This window comes from Corythoichthys intestinalis, chromosome 8 (genome assembly GCF_030265065.1).
Source record: "Corythoichthys intestinalis isolate RoL2023-P3 chromosome 8, ASM3026506v1, whole genome shotgun sequence".
In the NCBI taxonomy this organism is placed as follows: Eukaryota; Metazoa; Chordata; class Actinopteri; order Syngnathiformes; family Syngnathidae; genus Corythoichthys; species Corythoichthys intestinalis.
The window spans coordinates 19,651,877-19,671,675 of record NC_080402.1 but is presented as its reverse complement, the minus strand read 5'-3'; the positions used below and the strand labels follow the sequence as shown (position 1 = coordinate 19,671,675).

The following is a 19,799-nucleotide window of genomic DNA, read 5'->3' as shown; positions in this document are numbered from 1 at the left end:
CACTAACAGAAGGAATAACATTAGTATGGAACGGCGCTGCCCCCAAGCGGCCGGTGGGATTCTCTTCACTCTTAATGTCTATAAACAGCATCATTGTAATCTGTTTGAGGCAATGCGTGAGCGGGTCATTCAGTGCATGCGTTAATTGCGTCAAATATTTTAACGTGATTAACTTAAAAAATTAATTAACGCCCGTTAATGCTATAATTTTGACATCCCTAATTTCTAAGAGTAGTTTTACCACGCCATACTTTCTACTTTTACATGGATAGACTTGTGAAGAAGACTCTTAATTTGGTCTACAATACAGTCGTTATATTTTTCCTCTTTATTCTACATATTAGATTTTACTTACACTGTAACCTATGTTTTTATATTACCCTTACTGTACTTTTGCCACACTTAGAAAAAACGGAGTGGACTCAGATGCAGAATTCAGTCTTAATTAACAGATGCTCAGAGGCGGGAACAAACTGAGGGCGCAAAACGTGCGGAGAAACAAAATATTAAAAATGAGAAATGGTAAATGGTGTTACACTTGTATAGCGCAAAGAAGCCAGGCGTAATGCACTGGAGTGGTTACTAAAACAAGGAGGCACAAGGACTAAATAACAACAAACTGAGGCAGAACACAATAAACAAACTTGCGACGTACTGGAGAATTTCTGTGATTGTGGAGTTGGGCTGTAAAGGCAACAAAGAGCGAAGACACTTTGGTACGAGACTAGGGAGTGACAAACAATTTAAGCAAATTAGGAACGGGGAACAGGTGGGAATAATAAGTAATCAAAGTCAGAGACAGGTGCGGTAGCAAGAAGGGTGAGTGGTGGAAACAGGAGGGTGAGGCTTCAAAATAAAACATAAAGAGAATCGACAATAAACCTAGCAGTGTTGTTAATCTTACTTTAAAAAAGTAATTAATTACAGTTACAAATACCTTTTCCCAAAAAGGAATTGAGTCAGTAATACAGTTACCTGAATGTAAGAGTAATTAGTTACTTGGCAAAGTAACTGGTAACTGTTAAAATTGTTCCCGTTAATGCATCAGTTCCCTTCTGTCTACTTTCGATATGTGAAAGTTTTAAAACCGTTTCATCATTTAAAGATAGATTCATGTCAAGATTTTACTAATTCAGGAGTATTTTACATAAAAGGTTACTTAGATTCACTAGGAAAGTTTTCTACAACAGAGCCTTCCTAAAAAGTCTACTGCTTTAAGATGGCGGCTGTTTGGTAACGGGCCGTGTCTGTCATTTCATATCTAGTTCTATATACATAGAACACATACATACGTGAGTTTGTAGGCTATCTGCTACAGTCAGTATTATTGGAGCCACCTAGCATCGCGTTCGCAACGGCGTAACAACTCCCTTCCCTCATCCCCACTCCCGCTCTGCTCTCTCGTCTCTGTGAGTCCATGTCTCTCAGACTTTTCTCGCATCATTCAACCAACGTAGCAACGCATAGTAACGGGCGCCTTTACATCCTCAGTAACAGTAAAAGCCTGTTTTGAGTTTGATTATTTGGAAATGTCCAGCGCAAAAGCAGTTATGCAGAAACAGTGAAGCTGTATTGAAATCTTCACACAAAAGTATACAGCCTATGGTTAAAATTAGGGTTGTTCCGATCATGTTTTTTTGCTCCCGATCCGATCCCGATCGTTTTAGTTTGAGTATCTGCCGATCCCGATATTTCCCGATCCAACTGCTTTTTTTTGCTCCCGATTAAATTCCAATCATTCCTGATAATTTTTCCCGATCATATACATTTTTGCAATGCATTAAGAAAAAAATGAATAAAACTCGGACGAATATATACATTCAACATACAGTACATAAGTACTGTATTTGTTTATCATGACAATAAATCCTCAAGATGGAATTTACATTATTAACATTCTTTCTGTGAGAGGGATCCACGGATAGAAAGACTTGTGACTTTGTATATTGTGACTAAATATTGCCATCTAGGGTATTTGTTGAGCTTTCAGTAAATGATACTGTAGTCATGCCCAAATGCATGATGGGAAGTGGAACCATGACTTTGCGTAGTGCTACCAATTGATATAACTTCTCTGCGTTGGGAAATAACATAAGGGGTTAAGAAAAAGATCAGTTGCTACCTTGCTTCCCCACATTGCTTCCAATGATATTTCTAATCGTAGGGAGAGGGATTGTAAGGCTGCCAAAATTCACTCTACTCATTTTACGCTGCCTTTTATCTCTCTATATAGGTAAAACGGCGCCATTACAGATGGAGCGCGACAATGCGTGAGTGGGTCGTGCAGCGCATGCATTAATTGCGTTAAATATTTGAACGTGATACTTTTTTTTTTTTAATTAATTACCGCCGTTATTAGGATAAATTTGATAACCCTACCTTAAGCCTAAAATAAAAACTCTGGAAGAGTGAAACATATTATGTCTGTAACATTAAATACAATTAGAAAACGATTTAATTAAAAAATATATATGAAAAAAAAAGCATGGCCGATATTTTTTTGCCGATTCCGAAACTTTGAAAATAACGTGATCGGACCCGATCGATCTGGATGCCGATCGATCGGGACATCTCTAGTTAAAATTGTACCGTAATAGGAGTTTTAGGCCTTATAGCCCAGTCCTTCAATAACGTATATAACACACTCTAGGAATAAAAGGTTCTTAAGATAAGGAATATGATAGAGGTAGAATTGTATGCAATCTTTGTTAGTAGTCTAGCATTTGTGTCATTGTCTATGGGCCAGCATGATAGGTAAATGATTACATGAAATTGAATTAAAGTTCCACCTTAAAGTTCACTGCCCAAGCACAAACATTTACCTAAAGTTCATGTTGAACCCTTTGTCACTGATTCATTTGCAGAGCACACTCCCATGCACGACTTATCACATTCATTTTCTTGATGCATTGAGAAAGCAAAGAACTACAACCTGACACTATTGTTCAGGAAAAACAATGACTGTGCAGCAAAAGTACCGCACAAGTGAGAGTTTGTGTAAGACATTTCTAGTATGACTTGGCGATTATACATTATATTAGAGCTCGACCGATATGTGTTTTCAGGACCGATGCCAATTGTTAGTAGTTAAAGGGGCCGATAACCGATTTTGGGAGCCGATGTTCAATTGCATTAAAAGTGTAAAAATTGGCGTAAAAAAATTGAATAATGCAAACACTGAACTTCATTGAAATGCCCTTAAGCATGTTTATTGCATCACACAAATAGAAAATAATAGCTCCAGAAGTGCCTGAATTTCCTAGACTCTCATAAAGTTGAATAAAAGGTTAAATAAATAGCTTTCTGAAAATTTTCCACAGAAAACACAGCCCTGATGACCTCGTCTAAGTACCTTGAGCAAGATACCAAACCCCACGTTGGTCCTGGTGCTATGCCACCAGTCGGTAGATGATATACAGTAGTGTGAAGCGCTTTGAGGGCCTTAAAGAAGAGGGCGCAATACAAGTGTAACTCCATTCTCTATCAGCATTTGACCAATCAGAGGACAGGGCTAATACTAGTGCAGGAGACAGCAGGCAGGAGAGAGAGGCGCGGCTACATCTGTGCCGAAATAACCCAGTTTTGAATCATTTTCTTTTTATCCGCCGGTCAGATTAAGAAAAAGGCTGGTACCGATAGACATCAAATTTCCAAATATCTGCGCTGATAATCGGCCCAGCCGATAATCAGTCTCTCTCTATATTATATATAATTTTTGTGTTTCATATATTTAGCTGTTCGCATTTTAATCCCTTCAAGGTCAGTGCAGTTTGTCGCAAAAGCAAAATATAGTCAAGGATAAGCTGTTGAAAATGGATGGCTGGTATTTCTGAATGGGTGGATGATTCTTGAGCGTTGCTGAAATTACTTTTTTTTTTTTTTTTTTTTAAATAAAAATATAATTTAGAGGAAATTTATCAAGTAACTCTCAAAAGTCCAATTCAAAACAACAATATAATGTGCAAATTATGTATGAATATTATTTTAAGAGTATATCCCCCTTTGCTGGCTGACGTACAGTATGCGATAATGAACTTATTAATTTATGATTCCCCAACTTCTCCTATATGTTTGCTGTGTATCATTTTTTTCTAAAGACACTCAGTAAATTGACATATTCATACAAGTAGTTTTGAGTCCAGAAAGACTTGTACTTTATTACTCACTGTTTCAGGGTTACATTTTACAATACTTAAGTAGTTAGCATTACATATACCGTAATTTCCCGAATATAACGCGCACTTTTTTTCCCCAAAATCAACTTGTAAACTCATGGTGCGCATTATAAACGGGTACATGGATGGAGACAGAAATATATATGTATTACATATATATATAAACCGATTTTTTTTCATTGACACGGCCACGTTGTGTTGAAGAAACGTATGCGGCGACCCGTTGCCGACCATTACGGTACGTGACGTCACCATTTTGTTTCGGTAATACTTCACACTAATCGGCCGAATGATTTCGTCTGTGTTAAATTCTGCTTTTTTCACTCTTCATAAAGCACAGAATTTAGTTTCTTGAACTCATTTGAGTCGACGTTTATTGCAGCTCCACAATTCGGAGCATAACAAATGTAAGGACACACACTTCCTGTGTCCGTCAACTATATCGGTCCCTCGGGAAACTCAAACCCAAATAACAATAGTTCAGTAGTTTTACCGTATCAATCCATGGAAGAAACATTTATTCATCATGAGGAAACGAGCAAGTTATACAGCAGCCTTTAAAAGAAAAGTCACATCCGTTTTGTTTTCTCCTAGATTCTGGTAAGTTGGAGAAGTTGTCAAATCATATTATTACCGTAAATATTATCAGTTTACGGTAATGTTTTGAACTACCAATGTGCTATGCTTGTGCTGTGTTTCACCAGTCAGTAAAATGACATCTCTGTATCTGTACACGAGCTGTTTTCTTGTATTCTTCTATTTATTGGTGCTAAAATTAGGGTGCGCGTTATAAACGGGTACAATAATTTCCCCCAAATTTTACAAGTAAATTTGGGGTGCGCATTATACACGGGTGCGCCTTATATTCGGGAAATTACGGTAATTCTTTTCCTGTCAATAAATTTTGGTTCTTCTTTCACATTAACGATACTTCTCAGTACATTGGGTTAATTTTCCACCGTATTCCAAGCATTTTCATATAGGTGTTGAGATGCGTTTGAAGCCTTGATTAAAAATGTTATGAAATGGTTGGGCCAGCATGTATAAAATAAAGTATGTGACAGCCCAAAAATGTGCATTCAAGGCCCCAGTGGCGCCTCCATGAATTGTTCGTAGGGGTGGCCAGATGGGGCCACTTAAAATCTTGGGGTGGCACACCAAAATTAAAAGCCACAATTTCAGGATTTAATTACGTTGTTGCAGTAAAAGGCCAGAGGAAAACTATCAGAAAGACTTGAGGACATGCCGACTGATATACTTTGGTGTATGGTGTTATAGTTAATGTTAATAATGTGATTTAATGTGCAGTACAGTCAACATTTTGAGTTCCACAGCTACTACAATCATACATTATACTGCAGGAGCGCTGGAAGTCACTCACAGCAGGAGAGCTGAAGATCTTTTTTTAGTTTTTCCCATCCAAGAACAGCCATTTTGGTCCAAATTTGTCATGATTGCGCATTTTCTCCATACAAGGTATGCACAATGGCAGTACACACACATGCTGGATAGTTTACGTACTACTACTAGGCTACTATAAAGACGTTCTATTTCACCTGCAGTATGTGTTGGAGTTTTTGTATTGGCAATAAAAGCGCCCGTGTTTTATAATGCAATTCCCTGCAGCTGGACGGCACAATGACACACGAACACATCTGAAAACTACAAGGTCCAATAAGCCTCGGTCACAGATTTCATAATTGTATTGACGGTTCAGATCGGTCATGCACTGCGCCTCGCATTCAAGTAGGGGACCGCCCACATAAAGAGGAGCTATTCACAAACACACGCTCTCAGCGATGTAACGCCAGATTTCTGTTGAAAAAGTACGAAAGCTGTACTGCATACAAACAGGAAGGATTGATTTGTTCGAGATACAGGTAATTATTATTATTCGTACCATGCGTGCATTTTGAAACGTTGTGAAAAAAAATCAACGGGAGAAATTAGCCGCGACTGCATTGGCAACATAGTTCACAATATGTATGTGAAATAAATGCTAATTGCACGTTTTTTTTTTTTTTTTTTTTTGCTTTTAACCAAGAATCAAGACTTTTTTACGTCCATATCTATAAAGAATTCGGAGATTTATTTTTTCACAAGAATTTTCACCGGAAAAGCTCTGTTTACATAAGGCTAGCAAGGCTAGCTACATTCACGAACAGACTAGCATTGCACTTCGACATATTTACGTAAAATAAAATAAATAATAACTGCACTTTTTTTTTTAAATTGCTTTTAACCAAGAAACGAGACTGGTTTACGTCCACATCTATAAAGAATTCGGGGATTTAAGCATTTATTCACAAGAATTTTCACTGGAAAAGCTCTGTTTACATAAGGCGGCCTCTAGCTACATTCACAAACAGACTAGCATTGTACTTCGACATATTTACATAAAATAAATGCTAGTTGCACAGTTTTTTTTTCTTTTAACCAAGAATCGAGACTGGTTTACGTCCATATCTATAAAGAATTCAGGGATTTAAGCATTTATTCACAAGAATTTTCATCGGAAAAGCTTTGTTTACATTAGGCGGCCGCTAGCTACATTTACTAACAGACTAGGATTGTACTTCGACATATTTACGTAAAATAAATGCTAAGTGCCCGTTTTTGTTTTTGTTTTTTGTTGCTTTTAACAAAGAATCGAGACTGTTTTACGTTCATATCTATAAAGAATTTGGGGATTTAAGCATTTATTCACAAGAATTTTCATTGAAAAAAGCTGTTTGCCTGTGATTCCACTCGGTCAGATTTGACGACCTCGCCAAAAATGCAGGCCCCCTAATTATCGACCCTGTGCCCCGCGTCCCGTCAATACATTATGAAGTCTATGCCTTGGTTTAATGCCCCTTTTCACAAATAGCGCCTTATTCAACGTGACTGGGTAGCAAGCAACGTGTCAGGTAGTGACCATGTTATTAAAAAAAAGAAAAAACTTTTTTTCATAACTTTTATTTATTTAATCACCAAAGTTAAATACATTATAGGTTGAATATGTTTTATTTATCTATTTATTATTTCCACCCCAAAAAGTTCTACCAAAACACTTTTTTTCTCCCCAACACCACGGGGTGCTGCAGCACCCTTAACACCCTAATTCTCGCGCCACTGTTATACTGGCCAGTGGGGTGGCCAGTAGGGTGGCCCAAAAATTTATAGGGGGGGCTGTGGCCACCCCTGGCCACCCCCTGGTGGCGCCATTGCAAGGCCCAGGAAAATCAAGCGACTGTCAAAATTCAATCAAACAAGAAACATGAAATTTAAAAATGATACTTTACTTTGTAAGCACGCCACTTATCTAGACAGGATTTTTTTTTTCTGAAAAAGCCTACAGACCGTCAGAAATGGAGCAAAAGTCTACCCCATAGCTAATTGCAGATTTCATAATTTTAAAATTGCATTTTAATCGCATTACTATATCAGTATGAATTTGAATAAGTGTTGAGGTCAGCTTTGGTGAAGTGAATCCCTACAGTATGTTCGCATAGTGTTGTCACTTCACCAAACCTGCATTTTTTTGAAAAATGGGAAATAATGAAAACAGAACAGAAAAAGAAACAACGCTAGCATGCGAATCGCACACAGGAGGGCCAGAGCCCAGATACAAAACCACAATATGTGAGGCGGATGTGCTAACCACCTAGCCGAACAGTTTTAATTAAAAAGAGGAAACAAGTAATAAAGTCAATATGTAAGAGTACCAAATTACAATCAAAACACAAGAGCCTTTTGTAATCCAAAGGTGTTAGGAACCAATTACGGAAAAATGTCAGGATACTGAATTTACGAATGTAAATTCCCCCACAACCCTTGTGAGAATAAGCGGTTCAGAAGATGAATGAATGAATGAATGAATGATTGAATGAATGAATTATCCATGTCAAAAATTCCTGAAGGACAAAAAGGGTACTTTACCTCCAGATTACTTGCTGTGGAAGCCTAGCAAGCGCTCCTGCCAGTTTATGTGCAATGTCATTCGAAAGGTACTTCACCCCAGCGCCGAAGGACACCACGACAAAGCCGTTCTCTGCTGTATTATTGGCCCATAGCTCAAATTCCTGTGGGAATATATCATGTTAGAAAAGATAACTTAATCGTCAACATTTCATTCAGTATAAAACACACTGCTCAATTTGTAATTTGTTATTTTTATGCTTTTAAATGTTCCACTTTTAATCCAAAGCACATTGTGTTTGAATTGTGCTATATGAATAAAGCTGCCATGGCTGACCTATTGCTGCTCTGCATGATATTACGTGTAAATTATATTTGGGGAAACGAGTGACTATACTGTTTTCAATCCAAATGAGCAAGACAACCCATTTACTCCAAACACTCCTGCCATAGACATTTATTGCTTTAAGGTGTTATAGTATTAGCAATAAAGATTACAGTGTTGATTTACGTGAGGTTTATCTCACTTATATGATTTAATGAGCTCTAGTGTCATAAAAACCCTTTAAAATTGTGTTAAAATTTCATCCTAATGATGTAGAAGGGACACAAGTCAATAAAATAAATCTTAACAACCAAGAACCATCTAGGTATAAACTCGTAAAGGTAAGACGCTGGCCACTGGTTTGAAGGCTGCTATATTAAAGAATTTATCTGCTATTTCCATCTTTAAAGTAGGGCTATATATTCTTTTAACGATATTCAAGCTAACTAAAGAGTTAATTACAAAAGGACCATTTTGTATTAAAGCAACGAAGTAGAACAACTCACTATTAGGCAAAAAAAATGTATAAAATGACATTAAAAGTCAATACTAACCTAAAATTTATGGAATGTATTAACAGACGTTGAACTCATGTGCCCCCCAGTGAACTAACACTTAAGGACATACGTATAATGTAGACTTGCAAATACTGTATTTATCTAGTCTGAGTGACTCCTGAAGCCATGTCCTAAAATATGGTTAAGATGTTGGATACACCATGCTGATATTTCACGACGAGACATGCCTGCAAACAACAAAAACAATGTTGCTGTATCCAACTTAGTGGTGGAAACCGCTCGGTACCTCATGATACGATACGATTTGCGATATAAAGCTCACGATAACGTTGATATCACAATGAGGCGATACAACGATTATCGATACATTGGTCAGGAAATCATTCTAGGATATTCTACAAAACAACTAATAAACAGAAAATAAGCTATCTTCAACCTTCTGCAATTTGAACTGGGAGGGTGGCAGCAAATGAACCCCTCCCACTTCAAAAGGGCCCCTCCCACTTCTATGGTTGTCAGTGGCAGCCAGTGCCTGGCAACAAGGTAATTTTGGGTCATTTAAGGTCATTACCTATTGATTTTCAGTCACTTCCTGTTCATTTTAGGTTACAGAACAGGGAGTGATCCGGGAGTGTCCCAAATGAATAGGCAGGGACTCAAACTCAACAGGAAGTGACCTATAAATGCCCGAAAAAAAACAGAAAGTGACCTGTAAATGCCCCAAAAATCTGGCTTTGGATGAATGGACCCTCATTCGCTCTTCCCAGTCTTAATGGATTGGGCGTCGAGCGTCGTCAATGGCAGCCACAGAGTTAACTGAGACACTATTATAGTGGAAGATTTTGGTAGCATCTTGTTGGTTCCTTATTTTCATTACATTGACACCTTTTTAAAACGATATCTCGATTCTTGGCATGAGTGTATCGATAACCTTTTGGGATGCAAAGTATCACGATTTATCACCATTTCGATATTTTGTCACACCCCTTATCTAGCTAGCGACAGAATATTATACTGTAGCATCAACAGGAGACAGCAATCTGATAAGATACTTAGCTGTATATCTCTGTCATTACAATATGTTAACAGGATAGTGACACTGTTCTCTGGTCAAGAAGAGATAACTGAGGAGCCATGTTTGACTGTTCCGTATCCAACAAACGGAGGTAAATGGTCCAGCTGTGGTAGCCAAAACTGGCCCTGGCACGGAGCAACTGCAACGGCAACACTGGGCTCTGTGTCCAAGCAGTGCAGCCCGGCTGTCCCTACAAGGAAGCCACAGTGACCCCATAGAAAGTCTCAGTGTCTCCTGGCCTCTGCCAAGAACAATGGCCTTGTTCTCCCTATGCTTGCATTCTAACTCCCTCACATATTAGGACACAATGCTCCCTGTTGGCTAGAGAGTCATTCCAAAACCTCCACGCAGAAGATACCAACAACCCGCACCATCTTTGTCCAAATGAGCACCCTCTTAGCTTTCTATGAGTCTCTTCTTGCTCATAAGAGTAGCCACTATGTCCATTCAAGCCAAAGCCATCCACAGGCTATCTTGAGAACAAGTTATAGTAACAAAAAGTCATAAAGAAAGTCAGACGCAAATACCAGTAAAACATTCATAACACGTTTCAAAGTAGAAAGATTTGAATATACAGCAAGCCAAGTCAAGATAACATGTTGATTTTTTTTTTTTGCAATTTCTAGCTTGGTACCATCAAACGTCAATACAGCCATAAAGATGCATCAACACGAAGAACGAAAAGTGCCACACATTTCGTGTCAGCTCTGCTTGCATGACAGATAGCCTACTAGTATGAAGAAGCATCAATCACAAGTAGAGGTGTGTTTAGATGAATGGGTAGCAAGCAGTCAACAACCTGATGACTTTGATTGATTGATGATTTATTACACACATGTCCATAGGTAAACGTCAGTATCATTTCTCGTTGTTAAAATGACAAATGCAACACAGGGTAAACTTCTTACTTAAGTATTGGCACGAGTGTCAGCCTGCAGCAGACATGTCCAAAATCCGGCCCGGGGGCTAAATGCGGCCCGTGGTCAAATGTCATCCGGCCCCCAGCCTCTGTCATAAAATCAATAACGTCTGGCCCGCACAAAGACTTAATAAATTGGTCAGCAGTACTGCTACCAGCATATGAAGTAGCTTACACACTAAATGTTGCTCCTCATTTACCCACTAAAAGGGAGCAGTACTCTAAGCAACATTACCCCCTGTGACCCTTTACTCCCAATTTTCTAAAATGGCGACAATCAACAAAAAAAAAGAAAGTTGACTGCGACGGCCGACCCTTCAAGGATAGGTGAAAATTGGACAATTTCTTCACTAAAATACGCAACAACTGTGTCTGCCTCATTTGCAAAGAGACAGTCGCTGTTTTTAAAGAATTCAACGTGAGGCGATATTATTACCAAACAGGACACGCTGACATGTACAACAAGATTACAGGGAAGATGCGTAGCAAGGAATTGAAGCAACTTGAAGCTAGTTTAATTTTACAGCAGCAGTATTTTGCAAGAGCCCGAGAGTCGAAGGAGAATGCCACAAAGGCTAGTTGCGAGATTGTTGAAATTATTAAAAATAATAATGAAGCAAATGTGACACACAGAATGGCTTGCTAAAATTTGCTTAAATATATCGTTCTACGTAAAGGACGTCAGCCAAGGTCGGCCCCCCAAATTTTTACCACACTAAATCTGGCCCCCTGTGCAAAACGTTTGGACACCCCTGGCCTACAGTATTAATCCAATACAGTACTTTTTCATTTGTTTGAGAACTCACCTTTGAAAGCGGGTTTGCTGGTTTGGTGAGAATCCCTCCAATGTATACCACGTGTGGTAGGGTGGGCCTGGGGAACTCCAGCGCCAAGTCAGTGCACAACATCCACATTTGGCTGCCTCGCACCAGCTCAGTCATAGCTACCTGCGGCTTTATTCCATGTTTCCTCATGATACGATCATACTTGGGCATCACAATAAAATGAACTCCAAAGTTCTCCAAGAGATAGACAGCTGTGTTGGAGATCCTTTGGAACAGTGACATCCGGTCAGTCAGTAATGAGTTGAACACAGGCACATATGAGAGTGGGGTTGGGGCACCCACCTCTATAGGGTACCACAAACCTGTGCTGACCACGGCGTATTTTAATCCCAGAATATGCGCAAGTACAAATCCACACATTTCATTGGGGTCCACCAGCAGGAGGTCAAATTTGGCCTGCTTGAGGCGAGCCATAACCTCTGTATTGCCAACTATAGCGTCACAGTTCTGACAGTAGTGTTCAAGAATGTCAAAAAGCTCCAGAAATGTGAGGCGACCCGAAAAAATGTTGCCAACTTTGGACTGCAGGAAACTTTCAGCTGTGCTGGTGTTGAAAACGCCCGGGTAGCGCTGTAGTTTATAATTAAGGGAAGGGAGTACTTCACGACCCTCTGAGACCAGGAAATGGACCTCATGGCCACTCTGATGCAAAGAGGTAGCCAATGTCTTGAAGATATACATATGTGATTCAAACAAGGTTGGTGGGACCACAAGGATTTTAGCAGCCCATGATGCGCTCAGATGCCACGTGATGAGCCCAAGGAGGAGGAGTAAAGATGAATGCAGGAACATGGCTAAAATGATAAAGACATTCATATGAAAACAGAACTCATTAAGTTTGCTGTACATATTTGGAATTGCATGACCTGTATTTTTTTGTTTATATCCTGACTTATTTAACCTTTGCAACCTTTTCACTGAATCCTCTCATTCATGTATTCACCCTCTGCGTAGGCATCAGAAACATCTATTATCATTCTCAAAAATACAGCTAAAAAAGAAAAATATGAATATGACTTTGTGTTTGATTTTAAGAATATTATCAAGTATATATTCATTATCATTGCATAAAAATTAACATACCACCAGTAGTGGGTGTTGCACAGGCCAGAACCATGCAACACATTAAATCAGAAGGTCCGAATTTTTTTAAATTAGGTTTAATCTTCGAGTTAGCGGCGTTTAAATTAGTCAGTGGAGTTGATTTCATCAAATTCCATGCAGTTTGTTATTTATCAATTTGAGGGCTCCGGAGTGGCTAAGCTAGTGCGAATCAATGGTCCCTTCCTAGCATGCCAGTAAAAAAACAATACTAACAGATCTAACATACTCAAATAAATTCAAAATGCAGATCGTTGTTCAAAATACCCATGCAGCCAAAACAATGTTACAACAAACTGCCGCAATTTATTTATTTCTGCGGGACTATTTTTTTTTTTTAGATGTGTAATGCAACCACAATAGAAAAGAGTGCTTCAGCCACTCGTGCTAATGCTGCATTCCAGGAATGTGGGAAGTCTGACTTATCGCACTCGGATAGTAACAGTTGCGACCTCAAAGCGTTCCAAGCGTTTTTTATTTTGGCCATCAAAAGACATGTTGACCTCCAGCAAACCTGCCTTCTCGTAAGCGATCAAATAGTGGAGGAAAAATGACGGCTAAGGTAAATAGACCACACTGTAAACTGCCTTTAGTTTTACTATTGACCGACTGCGTTTCGACAGGCAGCGAATTTTGTTGAGTGACGTCTGATTGAAGCAACTCGTGGAGTCAGGGTACTTCTTTTCCCCTGACTTCACGACTTGGCCATCCCAGTTTGAGTAGCGTTCCAATGATATTTTTCCTGGTCGGAGGTTGGAAAAGTCCGATTTCCCACCTTCCTCGAATGCAGTATCAGTCTACGGAGTCTTGACTGAAGAACGGCAACATAGTGAAATGTGCATTTAGAAGCTGTGGAAACAGACAGAAGAAATGGGCAAATGACAGTTTCCACAAATTCCCTATAAAGAATGAGGAACAATACAAACTGTGGATACTTACTGCTGGCTACGACAAACACACTGATGGAAAAGATGTCACTCCTCTCTCTGCAGCCTGTTACCTACAGAGCTGCTAGATTACAAATCTTGCAGTTCATACTACAGTTATTGACATGCAATGGTAGGTTTTAATACCTTCATCCTGAAAACATTGCCAACACTATTGATTGCATGGGTCATCTGTGATTTTCATGCATACATATGTTGTTTTATTGGCATGCTAGGACGGGCTCAGTGACTCGCGCTAGCTTAGCCACTCAGGAACCCTGAAACTAATAACTAACTAACTACACAGAATTTTTTTAAATCAACTCCATCGACTAATTAACCCCACGCTAACTTGAAGGTTAAACCTAATGTAAAAAAATTACAAACTTCCAAGTTCCTAATTTGTCATTAGCAAAAACGTAATTGTTACAATAGCATTATGCATGGCACAAGCCTGCATCTAAACTTGATATGCCTCGAAATGTTCCTAGCCTGTAGTATCAGAAAATTAAACTTGCTTGTGCCACTTTAAATGGTTCTCATTATACCTATAGCTTTTCATTTTAAAAACATATTGCATGTCTAGAATACTTCATAAATTACTCCAAGTTAGCCAAAGTCAGAAAGCTGTCACTGGAGAGAATGAATCAAATCCCAATTTTGCTAAAGTTTCACCAGTTTTGTTTTTTGATGAAGGTAAAAGCAAACAACATACAGAGTTTAAAGATTGACAAAGACAACAAAACAAAAATGGCTGTCAAAATTTCCTTTCCTGATTGATCTTTCTTACAAAAAGACATTGTTAAAAAAAATAATGAATTTTAGAAAATTAACTTACAGTTTTAAGGCAAATCCAATATTATTTATAAATGGTAGTTGACAGAAGATAGTTGAGGTAGGTGAGGTCAAAGTCTACTGACCAACATGCTTTTCAAGTTCATTCTGCTCTCTTACGAATGATTTTTTTTAATTTTTTTTTTTTTTACAAACGTAGTTTCGTGGTACAAAGCTTTGTTAGAGAGCGTGGCAGACGCATGAGATGTGTTTTGAAAATTGCAACGTAAGAAAAGAAGAAGAGGAGAGCTTGGGAGCATAAACACTGTAGTTCAAGTTCTACCAGTTTTTGATTCAACTTGGGGTATATGCTGGAAAGTGGGGCAAACAATGAACTAATAAGCAGGCATCAACAAAGATAACATTTTGCTGTAAATGGCATTCATATAAATGATCATGTTATATTCTAATACCACTCAGCTCATATTTTGTAGATTCAGGCCAACATTGGCAGTCTTTTCAATGTACAGTAAACTGTATATGCTGATTATCCCAGTGAGTTCTATTGAGAGGCCTTTACTTCCAGGACTAAGAGGATAAGTCATTCCCAAAGATGAATGAATAAATGAATGAATGAATGAATGTGGCTCATTCTAGATAGCCTGAAATGGCAGTTTCAGCATATCACAAGTAAAACTGATAACAAAGCCAAATTGCGTGCTCCTTTCCTACTGTGCTAAAATATTTGATAGCTTGAATAAATTAAGTCCGATAAAGTCAAATTCTTTGAATAACTCAAAAAGTCACAGGTGTTTTAGACTGCCAAAGAATTTGAGTAAAAATTTAATTGAAAGAGAAAACTGCCAAAATAGAATTTGAAAGGGGAAAACGTCACTTGCAATTCTTTTGCTGAGTCACATGCAAACGGACCTGTTTATATAAGCAACATGCTAAATTCCCTCATGTCTTTACACACTCAGTGTCAACATTGCCTCATCTTAGCCCAACGATAGAAAACAAAGAGCTAGAAATAACTATCTTGGCAATGAACGCAATTTATAGTTTCATTTATTACATTACAGTAATTCATGACTACAAGCCCTAATAGTATCTTGCTAACCATCAACTTACACATGAACTGGTCTGACAAGCTATTTTGCTTCATTAGTAAATGCCAACTACACTAACAAAACAGTAGTCGATTGCCCTTAACAAAATAATACACCTGCCTTAACCAGCCAATTGCAAGGGACTGAACAAAAGTTAACTAACATTCAATGAAGTGCATGCAATTATTTTCAGAATGGTATCTATCTACAAGAATTTACTGGCTGCAACTAATGGTGATAGACAAACCAGACCTGCTCTAAAAATGCACTGGTTCTACATAGGCCATGTAGTAACTATAGCATATTACCACATACAACAACCTTTCTACCGTTCAAACAGCTTGAATCTTATTTAATAAATTAATTATTACTGCCAGCCCTCCCAGTCCAAATGGATTGGACGTCTATCGCTGTCAATGGCACAGACCCATGGTCATTTAATGCCAGCCATCTCAGTTAAAATAGATTTGTTATTTATTTCTGTCAATGTCAGTTAATTAGGCAATTACGTATATATAGATGGCTGTTCCATGGTAGCTAACCAAAAGTCAATGCCGACAGATACAGAATATAACAATTCTAAAACAAAACCATGATACAGTACTCTGTTTGTATTGAGGATTTTCAGTCAGCTTCGTTTCTCATTAATTGCATACTTGTAGTATGTACCCATAGATACATATGAGTTTATGACACGTATAGACATCTAGATGCAAAAAGTCTGAGTCAGCGGCGTGAGTAGCCAGCTGCCATCTTAAAACAGTGAACTTGTCTGGCAGACTTTTTCAAAGAACCTAAGATTTTCTCCACAATAATACTCCTGCCTCGTGAAATTTTGACGGTTTTCAAACAGTTTGTTTCATAACGAACCATGTTTACATGGTTAAGATTCAGGCTGATGTTGAAAAAATATATTTAATTTACTGTATCACTTACATTTATGAAGACCCAAGCCGTTTGAAAATTGGTAGAAAACAGCTATATATAGCTCTTTCATTGTACACGCGCCATGATGTATTTGGAATGGCACTGACACGAAATGGCAACAAATGATGACGGCCGTATATAATGTAATTTATATGGCCTCTCAGTCAAAAGTTTTGAGACACTTTCTCATCCTGCTTACTAGGGACCCATCTAGTTTTATATATAATGTGATTTGACCAGAGGCGTAGCAAGGGTCTCCGGGGGCCCCAGGCAACAAGCAACATGGGGCCCTTCGAACGTGTGCAAGTAAGGGGGACAGTTGGACTTGGAGCAATAGCATATTTAATAAAAGTATAATAACGCCTTGGTCTCATAGAGCGCTTTTTAGGACACTCAAAGTGCCCGGCTTCTACTACATTAGGACATAAAACTACAGTAAAATAATACACTCACCGCTGTCTTGCTTCCTTTTCTCCTCTTCTGCTTTTTTTTCTTTCTTTTGTCACTTCCAGAAGGATAACTTCTCTTCATTTTGGATAAACGCCAATCAAAAAAAGCCAAATCGCCGCTCACTCTCACTCTGAGTCACGTGAGGGGGGGGGGGGGGGGGTAGAGCGAGTGAAGGTGCCCCATCATGGAACTCAGACACAAGGCTTTCAGTAAAGCTGTGTGTACTAAATCTGTTGGCCCTCTGGGGGCCCCTGCTGGCTGGGGTCCCTAGGCAATTGCCTGGTTTGCCTAATGGGACGCGACGCCTCTGGATTTGACTCACTCCCCCTTTTAAACTCAAAACTCACCTGTTCAGACTCGCCTATCCATAATAATCCCTCATTTCTTTGTGCTCTGGTTCTTTGCTAATTATTTTTATCTATTAGTATTTTTATTGTTTAAAACGTTTTATGCTTAATAATTTTTGCAGGTTTTTTTTTTTTTTGTCTTTAATTGTTTTTTAAAGGATTGTACGGCGACCTTGAGTGCCAGAAAGACGCCTTCAAATTAAATGTATAATTATTACTATTATTTATATGGCCTCACAGTCAAAAGTTTTGAGACACTTTGTCATCCTACTTATCAGGGAAGCGTCTTTACTTTTATACCAAATCAGTGGCTGTTTTTACGACTGGTGCTGCATTCAGGCAAATGAAACATTGGATGTTTATGTGAAGACATTAAAATTTGGCTTTTCTAGAACAGTGGAAAGTGAAAATATCGAACATACAGATTTGAAAATTCCTATAATCAATCATGTACGACAATTTAAATAACAGTTAAGTCGAACTGCTAAAACTGGTAAAACTGAATACTATTAGTTTCACATGAAAACAGGCGGGTTCACAAAGGGCCAAATGTGACTAGGTCGTGTTTAAAAAATATACTGGAAACGAACAATATAGAAACAGTTAAATAAACTCATAAAAACAACATTTTATTAAGGCAATATCGTAGGAAAAGCACCATTCTTATGAGATTTCACGCATCATTGAAAATACCATTGTGCAGGAGTGGCCTTAACGCAACACGGTCACTTGGTTACGTACACCTGTACCTCCGAGGGTTTGGAGTGAGCGACTGTTTTCGTGACAAAACAACTAGTGACACTATATAACGTTTAATTTGAATAACTACCAAGTCCATTTTGTTGGTGGCTGTCTAGAGAAAACAAAGGATGGGGGAAAGTTACCTTGCGCGATACCTCTCAGCAATTAGGTCTCAGGTCCTACCTTGTGATTTGAATGTATTTCCGGTGTAGTAAAGAAGCCGCTGCTGGTTCTGTTTTCTTTGGGTTAATTCAATTTAGGAGCCTAAAAGTGATATCAGGAGTGCAGCTCATGAGTGTTGACAAATGGTTATCCGGGTTTGGAGGACGACGATTAGAGGGTATTCAACTAACTGCAAGTCGAAGGCGGGACTAGTTTCGAGTCCCGACCCATGGAGAGCTGGAAAGACGGGGAGTGGTTGAGAACGGCCCGCGGTGCTTGGATGAGGAAGGAGAACAACAATGAGGTAACTGCGCCTATTGGTTTGTGTAACAGCCTACAGGTGCGTCCTTGGTGTTTATGGTGTCAGCATTTTGGAGAGCAATACGGGACTACCTGCTCTGTACAACTCATTTATGACAGACCATAATAACCGTGACCAAGCATGAGATACACCCAAGGGCGTAGGTTTGCATATAGGGACATTTGGGACATAACACTACCAACTTTTCAGGATGTTCAAATTGTCCCCACCAACTTTTAAGCAACCTTATTTGCATTTTATAATGATTTATAGGTTATAATGATATATATGTAATTATTTTTTATTACGTTTAGACTTATACAGTGGGGAGAGCAAGTATTTGATACACTGCCGATTTTGCTGATTTTCCCACTTGCAAAGCATGTAGAGGTCTGTAATTTGTATCATAAGTTCTCTTCAACTGTGAGGGACGGAATCTAATACAAAAAAAAAAAAAAAAAAAAAAAAGAAAATCACATTGTATGAGTTTTAAATAACTGCGGGGCTCTGAGGTGGTCTGGGAGGGTGTTCCATAGATGTGGAGCAGCTGCTGCAAAGGCCCTGTCGCCCATAGTCTTGAGCCGAGTCCTGGGCAGGAGTAGACGGTGCAGTTGGCCTGACCGGGTTCTGGCTGAAGTGTTTGGTGTGAGGAGTTCGGTGAGGTAGGTGGGGGCTACACCGTGTAGACAGTGATGGGTGTGAAGGAGGATTTTGAATTCAATACGGAGGTGAACAGGGAGCCGGTGTAGGGTGTGGAGGATGGGGGTGATGTGCTCGTGTTTACGCACCCTCATGAGGACCCTGGCAGCGCTGTTTTGGACGTACTGGAGCATTTGTAGGCGCTTGCCAGGGATCCTGATGAGGAGTGCATTACAGTAGTCCAACCTGGAGGAGAGAAAGGCATGGACAAGTCTCTCTGCAACAGGACTGGAGAGAGATGGCCGGAGTTTGGCAATATTGCGGAGGTGAAAGAAGGAGGTTTTGCTAATGTAATTTATATAATTGTTAAAGCTAAGATGGGGGGGGGCACACCTGACTCCCAAATTAGTAACAGAAGAGGAGAAGGAAAATTTGTGGCCGAAAAAGGACACTGAGGAAATGGGGGCGGAACGGAGCTGGTGAGGAGTACCAATGTGAATAGCTTCTGTTTTGGAAATGTTCAGCTGCAGGAAGTTCTCACTCATCCAAGCCTTTATCTCCTCCA

The 19,799-nt window shown here is 39.1% G+C and overlaps 1 protein-coding gene across 1 annotated transcript in view; it reads right to left on the bottom strand.

Annotated features, from left to right (window-relative positions):
* The window catches only part of ugt8 (UDP glycosyltransferase 8), a 40,388-nt gene extending 21,858 nt beyond the window's left edge, over nt 1–18,530 (bottom strand). Inside the window, exons 1-3 of the mRNA XM_057843637.1 lie at nt 18,316–18,530; nt 11,719–12,551; nt 8,097–8,239 (exon numbers count right to left, since the gene is read on the bottom strand). Coding sequence (XP_057699620.1) covers nt 8,097–8,239; nt 11,719–12,549 — 974 coding nt within the window. The 5' untranslated portion in view covers nt 12,550–12,551; nt 18,316–18,530. The remainder of the gene's footprint in view (nt 1–8,096; nt 8,240–11,718; nt 12,552–18,315) is intronic.
* Nucleotides 18,531–19,799: the final 1,269 nt, after the last annotated feature.